General features: G+C 40.3%; 1 protein-coding gene across 1 annotated transcript; it reads left to right on the forward strand.

Annotated features, from left to right (window-relative positions):
* The first annotated feature begins 3,986 nt into the window (after positions 1-3,986).
* Positions 3,987-11,116, forward strand: inhbab (inhibin subunit beta Ab). The gene is made up of 2 exons (XM_046875895.1): positions 3,987-4,851; positions 9,665-11,116. Exons 1-2 carry the CDS (start codon positions 4,401-4,403, stop codon positions 10,459-10,461), a joined length of 1,248 nt encoding a protein of 415 aa, XP_046731851.1. The 5' UTR covers positions 3,987-4,400; the 3' UTR covers positions 10,462-11,116.
* Positions 11,117-20,550: the final 9,434 nt, after the last annotated feature.

Below are 20,550 nucleotides of genomic sequence, written 5' to 3' on the forward strand. Positions count from 1 at the left end.
ATGATGCTGGAGGTTGGGGAGGGGGATGGGGGGCTGGGGTGCCCGTGAACTCGGCCCACATCACTGACAGATTAACTTCTCTACATTAAAGTTAGAATATGTAGCAGTAGAGGCTTGTGACACATCAGGATTACAAGATGTAATAGCTAGAACCTATTCCTGTTATTTCACATACGCGATCAGGCGTAACATTATGACATTATAACATTATAAACGGTGAAGTGAACAACACTGATTATCTCTTCATCATGGCACCTGTTAGTGGGTGTTATATATTAGACAGCAAGTGAACATTTTTTCCTCAAAGTTTTGTGGGGGTTCCTGGTCAGTGGTCAGTATCTATCAAAATTGCTCTAAGGAAGGAACAGTGGTGAACTGGTGACAGGGTTGTGGGCGGCCAAGGCCCACTGATGCACGTGGAGAGCAAAGGCTGGTCCGTGTGGTCCGATCCAACAGACGAGCTCCTGTAGCTCAAACTGCTTAAGAAGTTCATGCTGTTGATGCTCGATGGGTTACAACTGTTTTAGCAGCAAAAGGGGACCAACACAATACTAGGCAGCTGCTCATAATGTTATGCTGATCAGTGTATAATGGTGTCTGTGATCTGCTAGAAAATAGGAACAAAAGCTAGTGTGAGAGAGCGAGAGAGAGAGAGAGAGAGAGAGAGAGAGAGAGAGAGGAACATTCCAGAGAGCACAAAGACGTGGAAAAAGTAGGTGTTAGCCAAATACATCTAAAATTCAATCCTGATGATCATGTGGTTGTACACAAGAAGTCCTAAATTCTTGAGTACTTGCATGCCAGAGATCCACACCACAATGAAGTCACAAGCTGACGGAGTGTGTAGGTTGCCATTTTGGATATGGGCTCAGTATGGACTATGATATAGATGATGTTTCACTAGATTTTGAAGTGTGTTATGGAGATTTGTGCTCCTTCAGCCACAGGGTAAAGTCAGGTACTGATGTGGGTGGGAAGGTGAGACCTGGAGTGCAGTCAGCGTTCACATTCATCCCAAAGGTGTTCAATAGAGTTGGAGCTCTATAGCAGGAGATCTTCCACTCCAAACCATGAAAAGCATATTTCATGGAGCTGGCTTTGTGTAAAGAGACATTTCAATGCTGGAAGAGGTTTGGGTCTTTTACTACAGTACAATCCTATACAAATGTATGCCTAATTGTTCTTTATAAGTGTAAGTTTGTCCCTGATGAGCGAGCCGGTGGCGACTGTGGTGAAGGAAAAACTCCCCGAGATGGCATAAGGAAGAAACCTTGAGAGGAACCAGACTCAAGAGCGAACCCATCCTCATCTGGGTTGCACCGAATGTCCATTTATTGCAAACAAACGATGTTGCGGGGTGCAGTGATAGTGATCAGAAGCAAACCGTCGTCCTGAGTCAGTGTAGCAGACTGTTGATCATTAACTACAGTCCAAATCCATCCTCAAAGCTCCTGTTCTTACTCCGGAATTTCATGGAACCACCCAAGGCGTTGATGAGAAACCTTCCCCAGCTGCACAGAGTGGCCTCCAATCAAAGAGAACACTATCCAGAGGCAGGCCTGGACGAAGTGGGAAGATCCGCGGAGGGATAATAAATAGCCCTGAAACCCTGCTTCTGAGGGAAAAAGATGCATAATTCTGCCACCACAAACATCTGACTTTATTAATTTAGCTACATTAATACCAAAAAACTGCATATTGTTAATAGATTGGTGCGCGATTTTCCTTCCACTGTCCCTCATGCATCATAAGGCCTTTTCCCAGAACCAACCATAATTTACAAGGTGCAATTTTTTACTGCTTCTGGTTGCAGTGTGTTTTCTTACTCTCGGTCCATCACACGTTCGCAGGCCATGACCAAGCAATTGTTTTCTTCACATCTGGTGTCTGAAGACATCTGGAAAAGTGTTACAATCTGGCACAGCCTTTAAGGAAAGGTTAGACCAGGCCAGGATGGCAATGCTGGTTTGTCTTTAGGAAAGATACTTTGAAGGGCTAGTTAGGGCTGTTTTTAGCCTTTTAGCCCCCCAATGGCTCCGCCCTCCTTCCACAATGGTCCACCGCCACACCATGCAAATCATTCACAACTTTCCAATCATTGCAATATTGCCTGAATTCAAGTATACAAAGATATACTGTATATCAAACTTCTGCAAAAAAAACGGTAAATAATTGAAATTAGTGAGGGTGGTGGCAGGGCAGGGGGAACTCACTGGCGCCCCCTCCAGGTGACCGCCTCGTTTACCTATGCCTAGAAACTAGTTATTTGACTTTCTTTCAATCTCGCCGATCAAAATGAATTAATCTTTTGAAATAATTTAGATTATTTTGTTCCTTTGTTGAGAAATAAAATAAAATGTTACGAAAATAAAATGTACATTTTCCCAATACGTCTACATACACCAACTTTGTCTATAGTTCCAGTAATAAAAATATGACAAAGCAGTTAAGAACAAATTATAATAAAAGAACTAACAATGTGGACCAGAAGATATAAGAGGAAAAGCTACTCATTCTGTTTGTCACGTAGTTTCCATAATTATTGTACCAATAATGTCAAGATTCAGACCAAAAAAACATGTTCTATTGGATTACCTAGCGTATATGGGAATCGTGATAAAAGAAAGAACTACTCGGACCAAAGGACCCATGAGATGAACTACTCAATTCTGTTTCCTGTACATAACCTACAGAGATTTTGTGATGCTTTGCTCATGCGCATCCAGTTGAAAATAAACAAACCGTTCATGAACGACCAACTAATAGAAACAGAGCTAATGCTAGCGATGATAACGGAGTACAAATGCAAGGCCTTCATCATTTATCTTACAGATTTTGAAGTTTGAGACTCATAATTCATATTGTGAATGTGGAAATATTTCAAAAAGAGAAAGAGAGCAAGAGGGAAAGAGAGAAAGAGAGCGAGAGGTTCCTTAAATTGTTTCATGTCTCCTGGGAACTTTTTGTCACAAAATGAAACGGTGTTACAGGGGACGTGCCACAAGAGGGAGTCATGTGGTGTCACTCTCACGCCTCCTGTCGAGAGCAAAGCTGTGTTTGGCACAGGTGGAACCTGTCACAGGTGTCATGTATCTGCTCCGTTCCAGCCTCCTCCCATCCGACTCAAATAAACTCGTATTTATTACAGGCTTATATATAATTGAAAAAAAAGATTTACGCTTGGTTTCGTTTCTGATTGCAAGCGACGGCCTGGGATGAATAGGCAAGCTATTTTTAACCAAGTCCAACAGGTGACATGACATATGTTTGCATCACTCCTGTGAGCAGTCAGACTCTCGGTTTAATGATTAAATGTTAAATATGTAGCAAACTGTAGGTTTGGGCCATGTGGCCTATGATAATGTCCTGCAGAGTAGTTAATTCGGTGCAGAGAACACCCCCAGCGATAGAGGAAATGCCCAAGCTGTGCTCGTGTGTGTGCATATGAGAAAGATAGAGAGAAGATAGAGACGAAGCATGAATGAGTCTGTGTGTATGTGTGTGTGTTGCGATAGCTAGGTCGAGATTTTGCCTCTCCATAACGCTGCATCCCGGGACAGAGTTAAAACACCAAGCAGGACAGCAGCAGATGGATCAATGCCGAGAGAGAGAGAGAGAAACAGGGAGAGAGAGAGAGAGAGAGAGAGAGAGAGAGAGATTGAAAAGAGATGTACAGGCGTGAGGAGAGTGTGACAGAGAAAGCATGCGTGAGTGAGTGTTAGGATCTTTCTGCCAGGAAGGAAAAAACTGTTACACATATTACTGGGGAGTTGCAGAGAGAGAGAGAGAGAGAGAGAGAGAGAGAGAGAGAGAGAGAGAGAGAGAGAGAGAGAGCAAAAAGGAAAGTAGAAGTTAGTGACTCAGAAGTAGTGAGGAAGATAGTAATAAACTGAGAGGGAGGAAAGAAGGGGGAGGAAGGTATAATTACAGAGAGAGAAAGCGAGAGGGTACACACAGTGGAGACACAGGGAAACAGAGAGAGAGAGAGAGAGAGAGAGAGAGAGAGAGAGAGAGAGAGAGAGAGAGAGAGAGAGAGAGAGAGAGAGAGAGAAAAAGAGTCAGAGAACTGTCTAACCCTGCCCACTTTCAACAAAACCATTCAGCTCCGGTGTAACGTGCTGCACTCTGTCAGGTTTCTCCTCTCCACTGCTCTGTCATCTCTGGTCTCTCCGAGCTCATCAGGACCGAACTGTGAACGGGACCAGGACTAAAAAAAACCCCACACAGGATCAGAAGCCTTAGGACGTTGACGAGAGCTTCGTGTTTTCCGGCATGTTCACACCTTTTGGATCAGGATTATTTTAGGTTTCTTTCTACGCTCACATTTGTTTTTCCTGAAGGTGGCTGGGCGTTTGTCCACTCTAGCTGGCATCTGATCGCGAGAAGCGGCGGTGCCCACAATGCCCTCTCTCGCCCTGCTGATGGCTCTGGCACTATTCCTTTCCGGCTGCCTGTCCGGACGCTGTTCCCCAACGCCTTCGGGCATGCAAGGCACGACTCCTTTAGAGAGTGAAAGACTGGCAGGGTCTCAGGGGGCTGAGCAGCAGGAGGAGGCTGGTGTGGGGAGTCCGTGTCCATCCTGTGCCCTCAGCCATTTAGACAGAGATTCAGAACCTGGAATGGTAGAGGCGGTAAAGAGGCACATTTTGAACATGCTGCACCTGAGCGCACCGCCCAACATTAGCCGTCCGGTGCCCCGCGCTGCCCTGCTTAATGCCCTGCGCAAGCTCCACGTGGGCCGCGTTGCACAGGATGGCACGGTGGAAATTGAGGACGAAGCAGAAGACTTTGGAGGACGCAGTGTTCAAGGAGATGAGCAGCCATCTGAAATCATCACTTTCGCAGAGCCACGTGAGTACAGAAAATTACTTTGAGGAAAATATATAGACAGATGTATTTCATAACCTAGAGAATAAACTGTTTATCAAATTAGCAAAGCACCAAAATAGAAGTCTTGCTCCAGAAGTGCACAATGAAGTCATTGCTCTCTGTCCTAGCATATATACGGATGAGAGGCTGAGAGAGGTCGGTACTGGCCAGAATGCTACAGAAATAAACACATGCTCTCCAGCTGTGGAACATCCAAATGGTCTGCTGTGCTACTGACAGAACTGTCTTCTGGGCAGCTCTTAATCTTGGGTTTTGTTTTAAGTGGCACTTGTAAATCCGTGTCGACTACAAATCTATGTATCGGTGATCATTATAATATCCTTTTTTAATTCTAGAGATTAATCCTATTAAAATGAAATCAGACAAGGTTGACAATATAAAACCCACTTGCTCAATGAAACCAAATGGCTGCAACTTTATCATCAGTGGTAGAGAAAAAGAAGAAGCATTTGCCGTTAAGGATCAGAGTGAGCTTGTAACTATATTTATGCCCGAGTTTAAAGACCCATTTGACTGCTTTCACATGCAGACCTGTAGTTAAGATTTCCCCAAGGCTGTCTCTACCTGCTGTGGAGCTGCCGCTCTGCTTGCTCAAGGCGCTCTCTGATTTGTGACATTGCTCCTGTAATCACAGCGTAGCTTTCAGACAGGAGGATGTCATCGCTGCCTTCAGCGCAGGCGAGGGGGAACCGGTCATTAAAGGAAAGCGTGCAGGCTTGCAGAATACACCGCGGGAATCATTAATAGCCTCGGCGGCTCCGGCACAGTTAGTGTGGGACGACCGGAGCAGCGAAGGCATTCTGTTCTAATTGGTTCCTCATGACTTATTTATAACAATGATACAAAATCTTTACAAAAAAAAGGGGGCAATCCAGTTTTACCCAATCTTTTTATCCATGTTCCCCCTAAGTTTACCCGACAACCTGATGGAATCCTTTTTTGTGAGGCGTGAGGTAACAGAACGTTTCTAAAGATAACAAGTGGGCCTATTTTTAGCGCACAAAGCCCTATTGTATACATTTACGTCCTTCGTGAGACTAATCGTGCTCCTATGCATTGATTAATTGCACATTAGCATACGCAAATGCAAGCATGCTTACGTAAGAGCCTCTGGCTATAAATAGCCTCTTTTTGACGAACCTGAGATTGGAAAAGAAAAACAAAAAAAACGGTAGCCCTCGACATTTTTATTAGATCAGAGGGCGCTAACGATACTCGCGGCAATAGGGCATGAAGGGTGGGCACTTTGCATCCGTACAAACACGCAAGGTTGTTAGCCATACATAATTACTCCATTCATCAAAATATGCAGCCCGATAATTGCTCGGGGATCAGCCAAGCATGGGGAAGTGGCGGTGGTGGTGGTGGCGGTGGAGTTCTTTCAGTGCTTACTGAAAAAAAAAAAAGGCAACCGAGAGTGAGAGAGAAAGAGAAAGAGAGAGGCTCATCCTTAGTTCTCCCAAATGAGCCGGAGGCATCATTAACGAGATTGCGGCATTCCCGAGTCAGGGATTCTGAAGCGACTTCTTTGTGTTCAAGGGAGCTTTATTTACAGCTGTTGTGATTTTCTGCATTACCCTACGACGCCTCTCTAATCAAACCATTTCCATTCAAGCCGCCTGCTCATTCATGAAGATGATGATAGACAAAGTGAGAAGGGGGAATGAAGGAATGAGAGAGGGACTGAGAGATGGATAGTGAGAGAGAGAGAGAGAGAGAGAGAGAGAGAGTGTTTTGGAAAGTTTTGGAGCCAATGATTGGTCAAGCTCTAGGATTTCTCCACTTGCCCAATGAAACTAACCATGCAGAAATGAGTCTCTGTCTGACTCCGTACAAACTTTTTAAAAGAGAGACGACTGAGGGTCTGATTGATTGGGAATTCCAAAGGAAACAGAGGAGTGAAATAATACTGTAAAAGTAATTTGAAATATAATACACATTAACGCAAAATAATCCTTTCTTTAAGTATAGTTTCATTCATTTATATTTGGTAATCTCCTTATCTTGGGCATGGTTAGACTTTGGATCCAAAGGTCATGAGTTCAAATCCCAGGCCCACCCACCTGGCCCAAACTGCCACTTTTGGACCCCTAAGCAAGGCCCTTAACCCCATAGCTGTTTAGTTGTACGAATGAGATAAATGTAAGGGCATCTGCCAAATGCTGTAAATGCAACAGTGGTTAACACAGGGTTAAGACAGGAATAAATTTTTGATGGGACTTGGGATCTTTTAACCCTCTATGTCAGCCCTCAGATGATCCACAAGAAGAATTTTTTTTAAATTAGCGTTTGAATGCTTTCTACTTCCCAGCACTTTTGGAGGGGTCATGCATACAAGCACGCATTCTGAATCCCGTAAGCACTTTTATGATCGACTGTTGAATAAAAATGCCAAATTGCCATTAAGGTCAGCAGCACAGCAGGACAGAGAATCCAGGCACCGGAAGGCAGCCTTGTCATAAGCATTAGATGACCACCAGCGCGCTGTGTGTTTAGTGGACATTTCAGGGGGTGTGACCCTGTGTTTACGTGCCGAGATTCACACGTGACCTCTGTCGCTGCCAAGGAAAGGTTACAGCAGAGTCCTCAAAGAGGAGAGAACGGATATGAGGGCAAACGCCAAAATTTGTCAGAGCAAACAGAACGGGTCCCTGTCGATTAAGAAATAAAGTCCAGCTGACTGTCAAATCTTGTTCAAACAGGAACCCGTGTCGATAAACCTGAGCTGATAACGATGCTGTAGTATCCGGCGCCCATCGTTTTATGCTGGAAAAACTTAGGTTACCTCTTATAAAACTGGTGAAAAGGTTCACTGACCTTGAATCAAAATGATAAAATGCTTACTCTTGTTGCTCAATGTCAACAGGGTTAACACTTTGGCAGTAAGAGATGACCTTACCCATAACGGCTTTAGATCAAGGACAAAGCAACAAGGGAAATTAAACATAATATAAAAGCTTATTATTTTAAAGTGTGCATTTGTAAGAATGAGAGTAAAAATGTTAAATTCTGCATTTGATCTAATGTTAAGTCGTGAAAAAAGCAGGAACTAACTTTTTCACTGTTAAAACCAAGCCCATTTTAAGTAGTTTATTGTATATTAAATAAATCGAATTCATTAAACTTGGATATATCCAGTTTTAACTATCAATTTTTTTTATGTGGCTGACATCATTTGGTTCTAAACAGTTTAATGAAACTCAGGAAGATTTTATAAATCAAGAACAGATCTGCTCAGAGTGACCTGATTGACTTTTTCTAATGTTTCTAAGCCTCGCTTCTTGCCAACGCTTCTGGGAGTAAAATCAAAAAGAAGACCGCTCCATAAGTCATGCAGAGAGTGAGAAGGAAATTCAAAGCTTAGCACAGTCGTCCTTCATCATTGTGACACTCGATCTTTCACTAAGCAGTGTGTTTGACATTGTTACCCACCATGGATAGGGAGAAGTATCTGCTCTGCATTGTTTGGAAAAAAACAAAAAATAAAACCAGCTTCTGATGTTAGATCTGAAGAGTGTTCTCAGATTTCAGATCAAGCAAGAACCTTCGGTGTGAAGTTTTATGGAAGATACAGGTCGGCTTTAATTGGCGACCTGAAGGCGAGCAAGCACAAAGTCACGAATGTAATCAGTGGTTTATCGAGCCAGAATTTCCGAGGGGGTATAGCATCATCGCCACTACATTGTTTAAAAGTGCTTGGATAACCTGTAGCAACTGAATAAAAAAGGGCTGGGAAATTCTTTCGTTTCATAGAGCTCTTGTCTTCAGCGGAATATCAGATGACGAGGTGAAAGAAAATAGCGCAGATTCCTGGATTCTGCTTGGAAATCTCCGCATCGTTCTCTCTCATTTTAAGAACATTCTGGCCAAAACGGTCAACAATTTGGGATTCTTTTGCTATTTAGTGGGTTGTCCTTACCAATATCAGGTAACACATCATATATCTTCAGCAGACGTGTTGGCTAAATAGTTGGAACGAGCGCTAACTATCGGCGTGAGAGAGGCTGTATCTCAAATCAATAAATCATGCGCTGTAAACCGCATGCGAGCAGGCTTTAAAGACTTACACAGTCATGTGCAAGTTATTGGGAAGGCCCTTGTCATAACACAACACGCTTTATGTACACAAACGGAGCGCCAGGATTTTTAGCAGCAGGAAATGTTTTACGGAGAAGCACTAGGTGTTGACGAAAGATTGCAGATGGTGGAGAACAGCTCTGAGTCGCTGTGAGAGCGTTTGGGTTCTGTTGGTGGTGTTAAGACTGGTCTGGGAGCTTGATTTCACTCAGCTGTTGCTAGCACTCCGATACACCAAACAAACACCAAATGATTTGAATAATTTCCTTGTAAATCAAATGCCTAAATGGGTATCTTGGGAGTAGGAACGTGAGTGAGGCTGGAACAGTTGGGGGTTTCCATTTGGTTTAAATGGTTTACCAGGACGAATTAGTTTCATGCTGTAAAGGATACTGGTTTAACTTGAGGTGGTATCAGAAGGTTTCAAGACTAGTTTTGTAACATACACCAGATGGCAGCGCAAGGCTACACGCACAGTCGCAAGTAGCACCGACTTTCATAAGTCAGTGTGCCAAAAGGCATCGTCCTGTGTACATCGGGAGCTGTGCAACCACATGCTTTACCACATCGGCTATTGTGACCACGTACGCACTCCATCACTGAGTTGTCCTGTCGGCCAACAGAATACTGTTTTCACAAATACCAATTTAAAATCTTGTCCACACTGACATAATTTCTTCCTCTTTTGTTTTTCCAGTTGATGTTCCCGATATGGTGAAGTTTGGCATTTCTGAAGACAGCACCATACAGTCCGTGGTGGAGCAGGCCAACGTGTGGATTTTCCTTAAATTACCAAAGGGAAGCCATGCAAAGGGCAAAGTTTCCCTGCAGCTCCTGCAGACCCCAGGTGTGAGCACAGAGTCAAATCCAGATCCCCAGGATGAGGTGTTGGTGTCCCAGAAGATGGTGGATGCACGGCGTAGCGGCTGGCACACCCTGTCGGTGGGGGCCAGCGTGCAGACACTGCTGGACAGGGGTGGTGGAGAACTGCGGCTTCGAGTGTCATGCCCGCTGTGTGCAGAGATTGGGGCAGTGCCAATCCTTGGTGAAGGAAAGGGAAAGGAGCACTCACAATCACACCGTCCTTTCCTGATGGTGGTGCTACATCCGGCCGAGGAACGGCAACACCGGCGCAACAAGCGTGGCCTCGAGTGCGAAGGCAATATGCGCGCATGCTGTAAGCGACACTTTTACGTCAACTTCAAGGAAATTGGCTGGAGCGACTGGATCATCGCGCCCTCGGGTTATCACGCCAACTACTGTGAAGGGGAGTGCCCAGGTCATGCTGCGAGCATGGCGGGCACGGCGCTTTCCTTCCACTCCACCGTTATCAACCACTACCGCATGCGTGGCTACAGCCCATTCGCAGGCATCCGGTCATGCTGCGTTCCAACGCGTTTCCGTGCCATGTCCATGCTATATTTCAACGAAGAGCAAAAGATCATCAAGAAGGACATCCAGAACATGATCGTAGAAGAATGTGGCTGCTCATAAAATTCACAGAAATAAAAACTCAACCACATGCTTCGGAACTGTTTCGTAACTACTTAGCGAAGGTCGAAGCACACGGTCGGTGGATTAGCACCCTAGGCTGACCCACAAACATTTTTCGAACTGTCATTGTTTTTGACTTGAACATCCTCTGTTCATGAACTTCTCTATTCAGGACTCTTGATTTGAGTGATCTCTGTGGCACTTTCATATAAATGTTAGAAAAAAAAAGAAAGAGGCGTAATATATTTTTGTTATTTTGAAGGGAAAAAGGGAAATATGAGGGAACAGGTGCATGGTCAGAATCGAATGTGGTTCCGTGTTCTCTGCGCTGCAATAAAAAGAAGCATTTCGGAAAAATATATCCGAGGGAAAAAAAAATGAACTATGCAACTGGTATTATTGGATGTTAATTTTTGTCATTCATGTTTTTATCGTTTTCTTTTTGTGAACCCTTTTCGACAAAAAAAGAGAACTTATTTTAAAAACAAAAACAACAAAAATACTTGAAGAAAAGTTGTTGGACCAGCTACTGGAGCCAAACTATGATTATTTTTCTTATTATTATTACCTATACATTATGAATGTTGAAGAAAAGTGATCAGGATTTGCACTAAACCAACATTCTTTTATCAGCCACACAAGAATATGATGTACATTTGGAACTATATATATATATATATATATATATATATATATATATATATATATATATATATATATATATAGTATACCAAAGATCTGACATATGAATAGCTTTGAGAAAAATTCTTAATAACAGTCAGCTCAGCTGAGGTATTAGCCCAATTTGCACCATCTCTACACGGCTATACGCATCATCCAGTTTTCACTTGTCATCGTTCCCTAAATGTACAGATTTCATGCAATGTTAAGGTCTAGGCGTTCCATGCCATGATCTTAAAGCCTTCATACAAATCCATCATGAAACCATGCACCAAGATAAAAAATATCAACTTTTAAACGAACGAAAAATGACTGACAAAACAAACCATGAAATGTTGGAAGGAAGCTTTTGGATGTTGACTTTTTATGTACAGATCTCTATGAAGAGGTGACACGATGCATTGTTGTACAAAGAAAATGTGCTTGTTATGTTTTATATCTAATTTATTTTGCAGCATACTCTTTGCTTCACTATTAAAGTTGAACTGTAAAAGTAATCCTCTTGTGCTCATCTTGGTTTATTTATTGATTTCGAGACTTGTGTCTAATTTAAAGATTTGCATTAGCTGGAGGCCAAGCGAAAGGAAAAAATACAAACCAGCACAGAGTCGCTACACAAGAAACGCAAATATCATCTTGTGTTGTTGGGTGTCAGAGCCGATGAAATACAGGCTTCGATTAGAAATGTAATCGCATACCTGCTGCCACTGCCAGACCAAAAAAAACAGATAAGATCTGTGGTTAAACTCAATAAAACAAGTGGACTGGACAGAAACGATAAAAAATGCTTGTGTTTGTAGCACACATTTTATATCAATTAAGGTTAAAGAAACCATTGCCTTTTGTTGATATGGTTTATGGTTTGGTTACGTGTCTAAAGATTTATCATGGATGCCCAACTGATCAGAAATTGGGAAACAAGTTAACTGATATCTCATGCAATGCTAACTATAATTACTATAATACAATAATATATTTGTAGTTGCTAACATTTGCCACTGTTAATAGCCAACCAAAATGATAGTGTACTAGTGATTAGCCTCTCACTCTTATGTAGATTTACCAGGGCTGGCGCTAGCTATAGGCAGAGCAGCCAATTGCCTATGACCTTGGGCTTGGAGGCGGGGCCTCCGTAACCTAACAAACCTATACACCATAGTTCACCAATCAAGATGGGCAGCGTAAGAAAATGTTTTTTGTCCACTGGGTATAAAATATCACTGTCACTCGCCTGAAGTGGAACCATTTAATACAGAGTTTAAATGTGGGTCCCCTCTGCATGCATGAAAAGACTGTGTACAGTGATGAACAAAATCCTACTTTTCTACGTACTGAATTGGTGGCACCAAAACAGAGCCTCTGAGTCAGATCTAGTCAGATCATTATTTGATGCCAGTTTATTTTGGCGTATATATGAAACTTTGAATCCGAGCTGATTGACTGTACAGTGACATTTCGTCAGAAGCTGACTTTGAAAATACTAAAGATAAAGTTTGTAAACATTTTTTTTTACATTTTGTTCATTTTTTCTTGTAGTGTTGAAGTTTAATTCATATGCAATATAATTAAATATATAAAAGTACTAATAACAGGTTTGTATAAATAAAAAGGTTAGAACTTTTATTTGTTTCAAGTGCATTTTATTTATTTTGAAAGGTGGAGAGAAGGAGGCCATGGAGCCTCCAAATGTCTAGAACCTGCCCGAGCTGTTCAAATAGTTCTCTTGCCTACTGAAACAAACATATGTATATATCTTAATGTGTATTCACCCACAATGACTGCAGTGCCAATTCTGTGTTCCATCTATTTAAATTAACCTTTTGAAATAACATTCATAGTCCTGGACAGTGAGTGACCTTATATAGTCCAATAAAATCAGATTTTTGACCAGTCATTGTTTAAAAACAGACTTAATAGCGTAGTGTTAGTGAAGCGGTCGGGGGCATCTTTCTGCCTCCACTTAAGCTCCGTCCACAAAAACCCTCACACTGTTTACTAACTGAAAAAGGGTCTATTGACATTTCATCAACATCAGTGTATGCAGTGAAATGAAATCAAGAGATGACTCTATATGCAGCATGAAGAGAGCCTACCAATTTCGCTTGAGTCTAAATAAACCTTTGTTTGAAAATCTTTCCCTGAGCTGACCTGCTGTGTAAGGATAAGAGTGGTTGAGGAGAGTTGCGGAGGCAATTACTGCTCTCATCACTTCGCAAATGAAAGCTATCTAGTTCTCGTTGGGACCTTTCAAATAAGAGCAGTGCATTATTGCTTTCCTCGACACATTAGAGATGTGCACCGGGACTGGAATCTGGTCGCAAGAGCTGAAGGCATTCGTTATTGTGGAAAATTTCTGGGTCTAAATTCGCTCGTTTGTGATATTTCAAGAAACAAAACTAACTAGGCTAATGTCACTAGGACGTTTCATGCACATGTACATGGACATGGAATTCACCAAAATAAGTTCAGCAGTGGCTGAGAACGGGCAAAAATCTTTTGGGATTAAGCAGGAGTGGTCAGAAATCCATTAATAATAAGCGAGATTGCTCATAATTCCTTTAGGAGTGGGCAGGGTTGGTTAGATTTCCTTTAAAGGTTGACAGGTTTGGTCAGAATTTTGTTCAGGGGATCGTGGGATTGATAAAAATGTTCATTTAGGAGTGAATGCTTCATTTGGGATGGGTCAGGATTGGTCAGAAAGACAAAGTGCAAGCAGGATAGTTCAGAATTCCATCTGGAGTGCACACAATTCTGGGATTGTTCATTTCCTCCAGGAAGAATGGGTCAGAAATTGTTAGGCATAGGCAGGATTAGTCAGAAGTCCGTCAGCAGCTGATGAAAATGAATTTCAACACCTTTAGTATGTGCACCTTTAGGCTAGACATTCTTAAACTCTTTACACTCAATGACCTAAGTTTAATAAATCACAGATATTTCAATTTTATTAAAATCTTCAACTCGCTGTTCCAACTGGAACTGGATTCTAGCACATAATAGAGTTCCCTTTGTGCAATCGGGAATGCAAAATAACAAAAGAGTCACGCAAGATCTCCTCCTAAATAAGTTAAGAGGCCTGGGCTGAGACTTTTCACCACATGCTCATCCCAGGTGCTTCTTCAGGAGCGTATAAACCTTACACACACTCCGGCTAATCCATAAAGCACATATAGGCACGGTGTCGACACGCCATAAAAACAGCATTTCTGTAAGAACATGTGCTGACATGTCTGTTTTGTCTTTGCGTCAACAGTATAGCAAAACGTGTCAACAAATTAAATAAAAAAAAGAAATTGCAGGTCCATATTTATTTAATGGAATGTGGAGAATGTGTTGCATAAGATCATGATGAAAATGAAACCTGCATGATTGTACAAGGCTGATTAGACGTTGAAACACACGAAACTGAATTAACCTTAAGCTTGAGCATTCCTATTTCTTCAAGGGCAAATGCCACACTGCTTTTTCCCCTGAAGGTCTTCAAAAAGAAGCTCTTAAAACAGCAAAAATTCCAGTGGTAAAAAAACAATTATTTAGTGATTTTCAGCTATTTGCATCTTTTTCTAAACTGAGCCATATATTTATCAGCTCCTGGACAGTGTGACATGGTTCAGGGTGAGAGCAGAGCACAGCACAGTCTAGAGCCAAGGTAAAATCAATATTTACCCATTCAGTAAATTCGCATTTCAGTAACCAGCTTCAGTCACTATATATATATATATATATATATATATATATATATATATATATATATATATATATATATATATATATACACACACACACACACACACACACATATGTGGGTGTGTCTGTATATATATATATATATATATATATATATATATATATATATATATATATATATATATATATATATATATATATTTTTTTTTTTTTTTTAGATAATTCCTCTTTTATTTTAATAAGGAAAGGTCAGGTGGCCCAATACTTATAGAAATATAGTGTGTACACACAAGTAATAAATAGTATTTATTTTCTATTATTTCAATGATTTTTTTTAAAAAAGAAGAAGAAAATACCCATTTAAAAGTATAATAAACCTAAATTCTTAATGCTAAGTGGTATTGAGTTTTATAATACTTAATAAAACCATCTCAGCCTATGTAACAGCTATGCAATCATACAGTAACGGTTCTTAAACAGACATAATGTCCTGCATGTTACTGTATAATTCAGTATACATATGTATAATACTTTTCACATACGCTGTTCCATATAATCTGTGCAGGGTTCATGTGACTTTTACGCAGCTTTTTTGTTGCTGCAATAAGACGTGAGGTTGTGATTTTCAAATGTAAATTTTCCAATGTAAACGCGTTTACATGTGCTGGAATAACACGAAATGCTTCTTCATATCTGACCACTTATATCCTACTTTATATATATATATATATATATATATATATATATATATATATATATATATGTAGGAGCAGTGGTGGCCGAAGTACACAATCCATGTAATTAAGTTAAAGTTGAGATCCATTTGGTTAAAAGTGTCTCTTTAAAGTTTCGATTTAGTTATAGTACAAATGTATTTGCCTTCATATGTACTTATGTATCCAAAGTACTAAGATTTATTATGGCTATAATAGTTCTATTACCATTTATGTCAGAAGATTCTTTACACTGTACAATTCTTTGCACACTGATCTATTAATAGAATGATATTAATGACTCAAACAGTTATTGATTTCTATTACAATTATCATGAGCCCAAAAACTTTTTTCAACTACTTCAAAATAATCACACAAATAAGGCCACGGATGTTGTGACGAGTTCAAGTCAGGAGTTTCTTTCGTCATTTATTTACCTCAAAATGTTCTGCTTGCTTTAGAACTGATGCTGAACTGTATTTTCGTGCTAAATATTGTGCGCTTGACCATGGTTGGTTTGACCAGTTAAGTTTTTACATAAATAAAAAGGAAAGACTGGTTTTAAAAAATGTTGTTGCGTAAAAAGTTAAATATTTGACTTGAAATGTAGTGAAGTTAAAGTAAAAGTTTTCCCAAATGGAAATACGTCAGTAAAGTACAGACACATGGAAAAGCTAATTAAGTACAGTATTAAATTACATTTACTTTATTACTGTCCACCACTGTATAGCAGACATGCTGCTTAAACAAAGTAACTAATAACAATGATTTATTAAAATCTGTAAAAATACCCAGCTAATAACGTAATTTTTTCACAGCTTATGTTATATGTCAGACGCATGATGAATCCCCTGTCCCTGTACGTTAAGACCTAGCGCTCATCCTGATCCCATCTGAGGCAGAACATCTCCTCTGTCTTAGCGACTCAGCACAGACTCTTAATTACTCAGAGCATCCAATATGAGCGTTATCTCAAGGCTGCCGAGGGCTTCATGTCATGCCAACCTCGACAGTTTTCAGGCAACGAAAGGGAAGAAAGGTCGTAATAAAAGGAAACCGGTTTTGAAGTCGGCCTTGCTGCACTGACCTGTGGCAGAACTCCACACAAGGTGGTCTATTGTTTTCGAGGCTGAGAACAACGCCGTATCATGTCCACCGGCCTGGTCGGCTTTCTCACTTCCACAATGGGAGTGAGAGTGACTGGGAAATTTAACACTCGACCCTTTGTTGTGGGGGAAAAATTAGAACGGCAGCGTTCAGACTGTGCGGCTCCTGTGTTATCGCGACGGACCCTTCTTTTCCATCACTGCTGAGACATGAACTCCTTTATGGTGCGGTCTATACCGACTCGCACTTGGCCTGCGGGAATGTAATACCTGCCGTGGGCACCGAAAGTGCATTCAGGACAAGAGAAAAGACCCAGATAAGACACAGCCTGGCATCGTAGAGCAAAGACCTACAAGACCTGGTTGGCCTGTGCACTGACCTGTATATCTCATCAATGTACCTTATTTGTTATGTGATTAGCACCTGCAAAAGGGTTCAGACGTTCTTTAGAGATCAAATTGAATTCCTTATCTTTATAAATACACCGATCAGCCATAACATTATTATTACATTATGAGTGGTGAATTGAAGAACACTGATGATCTCTTCATCATGGCACCTGTTAATGGGTGGATTTATTTATTAGGCAAATTGTGATGGCTAGACGACTGGGTCAGAACATCTCCAAAACTGAAACTCTCATAGTACAATTGAATTCATGTTCATGTTGTCACATTAGCAAGAACCGCTGAATGCTAAATTTAATGCTAAATTAAAAGAAAATCACATCACATAGGTTTTAAAAAATCTGGATTCAAATGCTTAAAATTTCTTTTTATAATTTTTTTACCACATATGATCAAAACATCAGTTTTGCTTCAGTAATGCAAATATGATAATGTTGCATCATATAGTTAATCACCAAATGCAAGTGTCTACAAATTCGCAATTAATTCTGTTATTGAATAAAACCCACACACTATTTAAGCCCACAATGATCGTGCAGATGAAATATAGACTTTTTTGACAAATCATGTTTCCTAACACAAGTGTTGTGAATTGACTGCACGAAAGCAAACTGATGCAAAAAAAAACAAACAACAAAAAAAACCCATTTCCTCAAATGGCTAAAGTTCATTAATGTGTCTCTCTCAGCCAGGGACACCATGAGCAAACTAGAGCTGTACTGATAACAGTGGCGCTGGTGCAAAGACGGTGTACAGAGCCAGCTGAAATGGCAGTCAAAACGAGGATAATATTCTGCAAGCAGAAAGAGTGTATTGACTGTCCTGGTCCATGGCCAACTCTGGTGTCAGAAGCTTATGGTAAAGCAAAGCATTGCTGTTTAAAATTGCCTTCTGTGTAACAAGATGATGTAATTTCTAAATGTTTAATATTTGTTTTCAGGTTCTGGTATACATTTGCATAGAAATGTTGGATTCTGCATTAAATTCTCACAAAATATCACTTAATCTTTTAAAGTCTTAAAAATGTTTAAATATTTAAAATGCATTTTTATTGATTAATCCCTTCCACAATCCAGGCTGGGAAAAGTATTCAATAATTTCAACAACCTCTAATAGTATAAACGCAAATGTAGTATTGTGTCACATCGTTTCTGTAAAAAAAAGTTACACATTTTCTCAATTTTCTCACATTTTTCACGAAAGCACTGTAAAACATCCAGGTAAATTTTGTACATTACATTATTAACACATTGTCTCAAAATGTGAAGCATGGTGGAGGTAGTGTTATGGTTTTTGGTTTCCTGTCTTACAGACACAAATCAAGCAACAAACAACATGAATGTTTTTATGTTATGGCCAAATCAGAGCCTGAAATGAGAAGCTATGATACAACCTGAATTCAATTCTTCATGAAATTCAAGTTTCTGTGCCTTTAGTTTGTTTTCAGCTGTTTGTTCATTCATTCATTATGATTCAGATCGATACGAAACCACTTTTTGTTTTTTCAATAAAAGTGCTTAAAAAATTTTATATCATGACATGAAATTTCTTTTTATTAATTAATTCAAAAAGTGAAACTTACATATATTCTTGATAAAAAAATAAAACGTCAAACCTTTTTTAGTTTTTATTTAAATGATAACGGCTAAAAGATTGATGCAAAAGATGTACAGTAAAGAAATGTTCTGAAAAATATGTTCATTTATGCACATGATACTTGATCAGGGTTGTTTTAGTAAGAATTACTGCATCATTGCGATGTGGCAGGGAGGTGATCAGTCTGTGTGCTGGTAAAGAAAAGCGTTTGTAGAAAAACCAGGTTGCTTTGATAGCGGCCTTCAGCTTGAATCTAAATATAAAGACTTATTTTTGTTACCGAGACCAACACCACCCAAGCTCTTATTTGTTCTTTCAGTAAACCATATAAATTTGGATTAATGTAGGAGTAGATGATTTGGCTTATTCAAGACAATTCCGGTGACTTTTATTGACATTTCAGTCATAGACACTACATTATCCAGTGAAACAAAAACAATGCTCCTCTAGGTCCAAGGTGCTACATAATTCAACACAAATAAACACAAAATAACGCAAAATAAACTAGAACAAACAGACCAATACACAGGACCACATAGGTGCAGAAGGGCAAACAAGTGCAAACAACATTTTGTGCAAACACAACACAGGAACACTGCAGCACTGAGCAGTACACAGGGTTATTTGTGAGTGTAAATAAAATGTCAATATAATGAAAAATACTCTGCATGTACAGTGAATGTTGGTGACAGTTTGGAGCAGCTACTTGTGCATTACAATATTACAAGAATACAAGATTTGTATTCTTACAGTAATTACAATAATACAAGAATTGTACAATGAGTCAAATTAAATAAATGAATGCACACACACTGATCAGGCATAACATTGTGTTGGTCCCCTTTTTGACGCCAAAATAGTCGTGACCCGTTGATCATCAGCAGCATGATGATCATCAGTAGTTTGAGCTAAAGGAGCTCGGCTGTTGGATCGGACCACACAGACCAGCCTTCGCTCCCCACGTGCATCAATGAGCCTTGGCCGCCAACGACCCTGTCGCCGGTTCACCACTGTTCCTTCCTTGGAGCACTTTTGATAGATACTGACCACTGCAGACCAGGAACAGCCCACAAGAGCTGCAGTTTTGGAGATGCTCTGACCCAGACGTGTAGACGTCACAATTTGTCAAACTTACTCAAATGCTTACAGTTGCCTATTTTTCCTGCTTCTACATCAACTTTAAGGACAAAATGTTCACTTGCTGCCTAATAAATAATTCCCACCCACTTGCAAGTGTCATGGTGAAGAGATAACCAGTGTTATTCACTTCATCGGTCATATTGTTATAATGCCATAATGTTATGACTGATCGGTGTATATAAGTCCAGTCATTAAGGGCTTTGATGGATGTGGGAAGAAACCATTTTTTTCGTCATTATTCGTATCCTTAGGCACCTTTTTCCAGACAGCAAAAGTGTGAAAAGTGTATCAGTGATGAAGGGAAGAGGGACACGATGATCTTCTCAGTCATCCTCACCGTTCACTGTAGGATTCCCCAATCAGGCAGTGCTGTAGATGCTCTCAATATTTATGTATGAAATAATAACACAATAATTAGACTTTGTAAATGTTACACAGCACTGGTGTTGAAGATTTCTTTATTTTATCTAATGTGTGAAATAACCAGAGAACCTTCGTGTAAAGTTTTACCACAGTACTTTGAATGCCGTTCATTTAAACAGTAATTAAATGATTGCAGGATCATTCGTTCGGAGCCATGCAAATCTGTGGCATGTAAAAACATATCAATATGTGGTATGATTTGTAAACCGCTAGTGGTTCTCCAAATGCATAACGTGCACCACACTCTGACTGGCAATAAGAGACGTACACAGTGTTCCCTATATTTGTTCTGTGGTTATTCTTCTGTTCAACCTAGCCAGCTCTGGCACTCCTTCTT

The sequence above is a fragment of the Silurus meridionalis genome, chromosome 20 (genome assembly GCF_014805685.1).
Source record: "Silurus meridionalis isolate SWU-2019-XX chromosome 20, ASM1480568v1, whole genome shotgun sequence".
Classification (NCBI taxonomy): domain Eukaryota; kingdom Metazoa; phylum Chordata; class Actinopteri; order Siluriformes; family Siluridae; genus Silurus; species Silurus meridionalis.

Excerpts from the sequence above, each read along its gene's own strand:
- inhbab (XM_046875895.1), top strand. The coding sequence starts at position 4,401 with ATGCCCTCTCTCGCCCTGCTGATGGCTCTGGCACTATTCCTTTCCGGC. Across the intron at positions 4,852-9,664 it reads CATCACTTTCGCAGAGCCAC|TTGATGTTCCCGATATGGTG; the intron begins GTGAGTACAGAA and ends TTGTTTTTCCAG.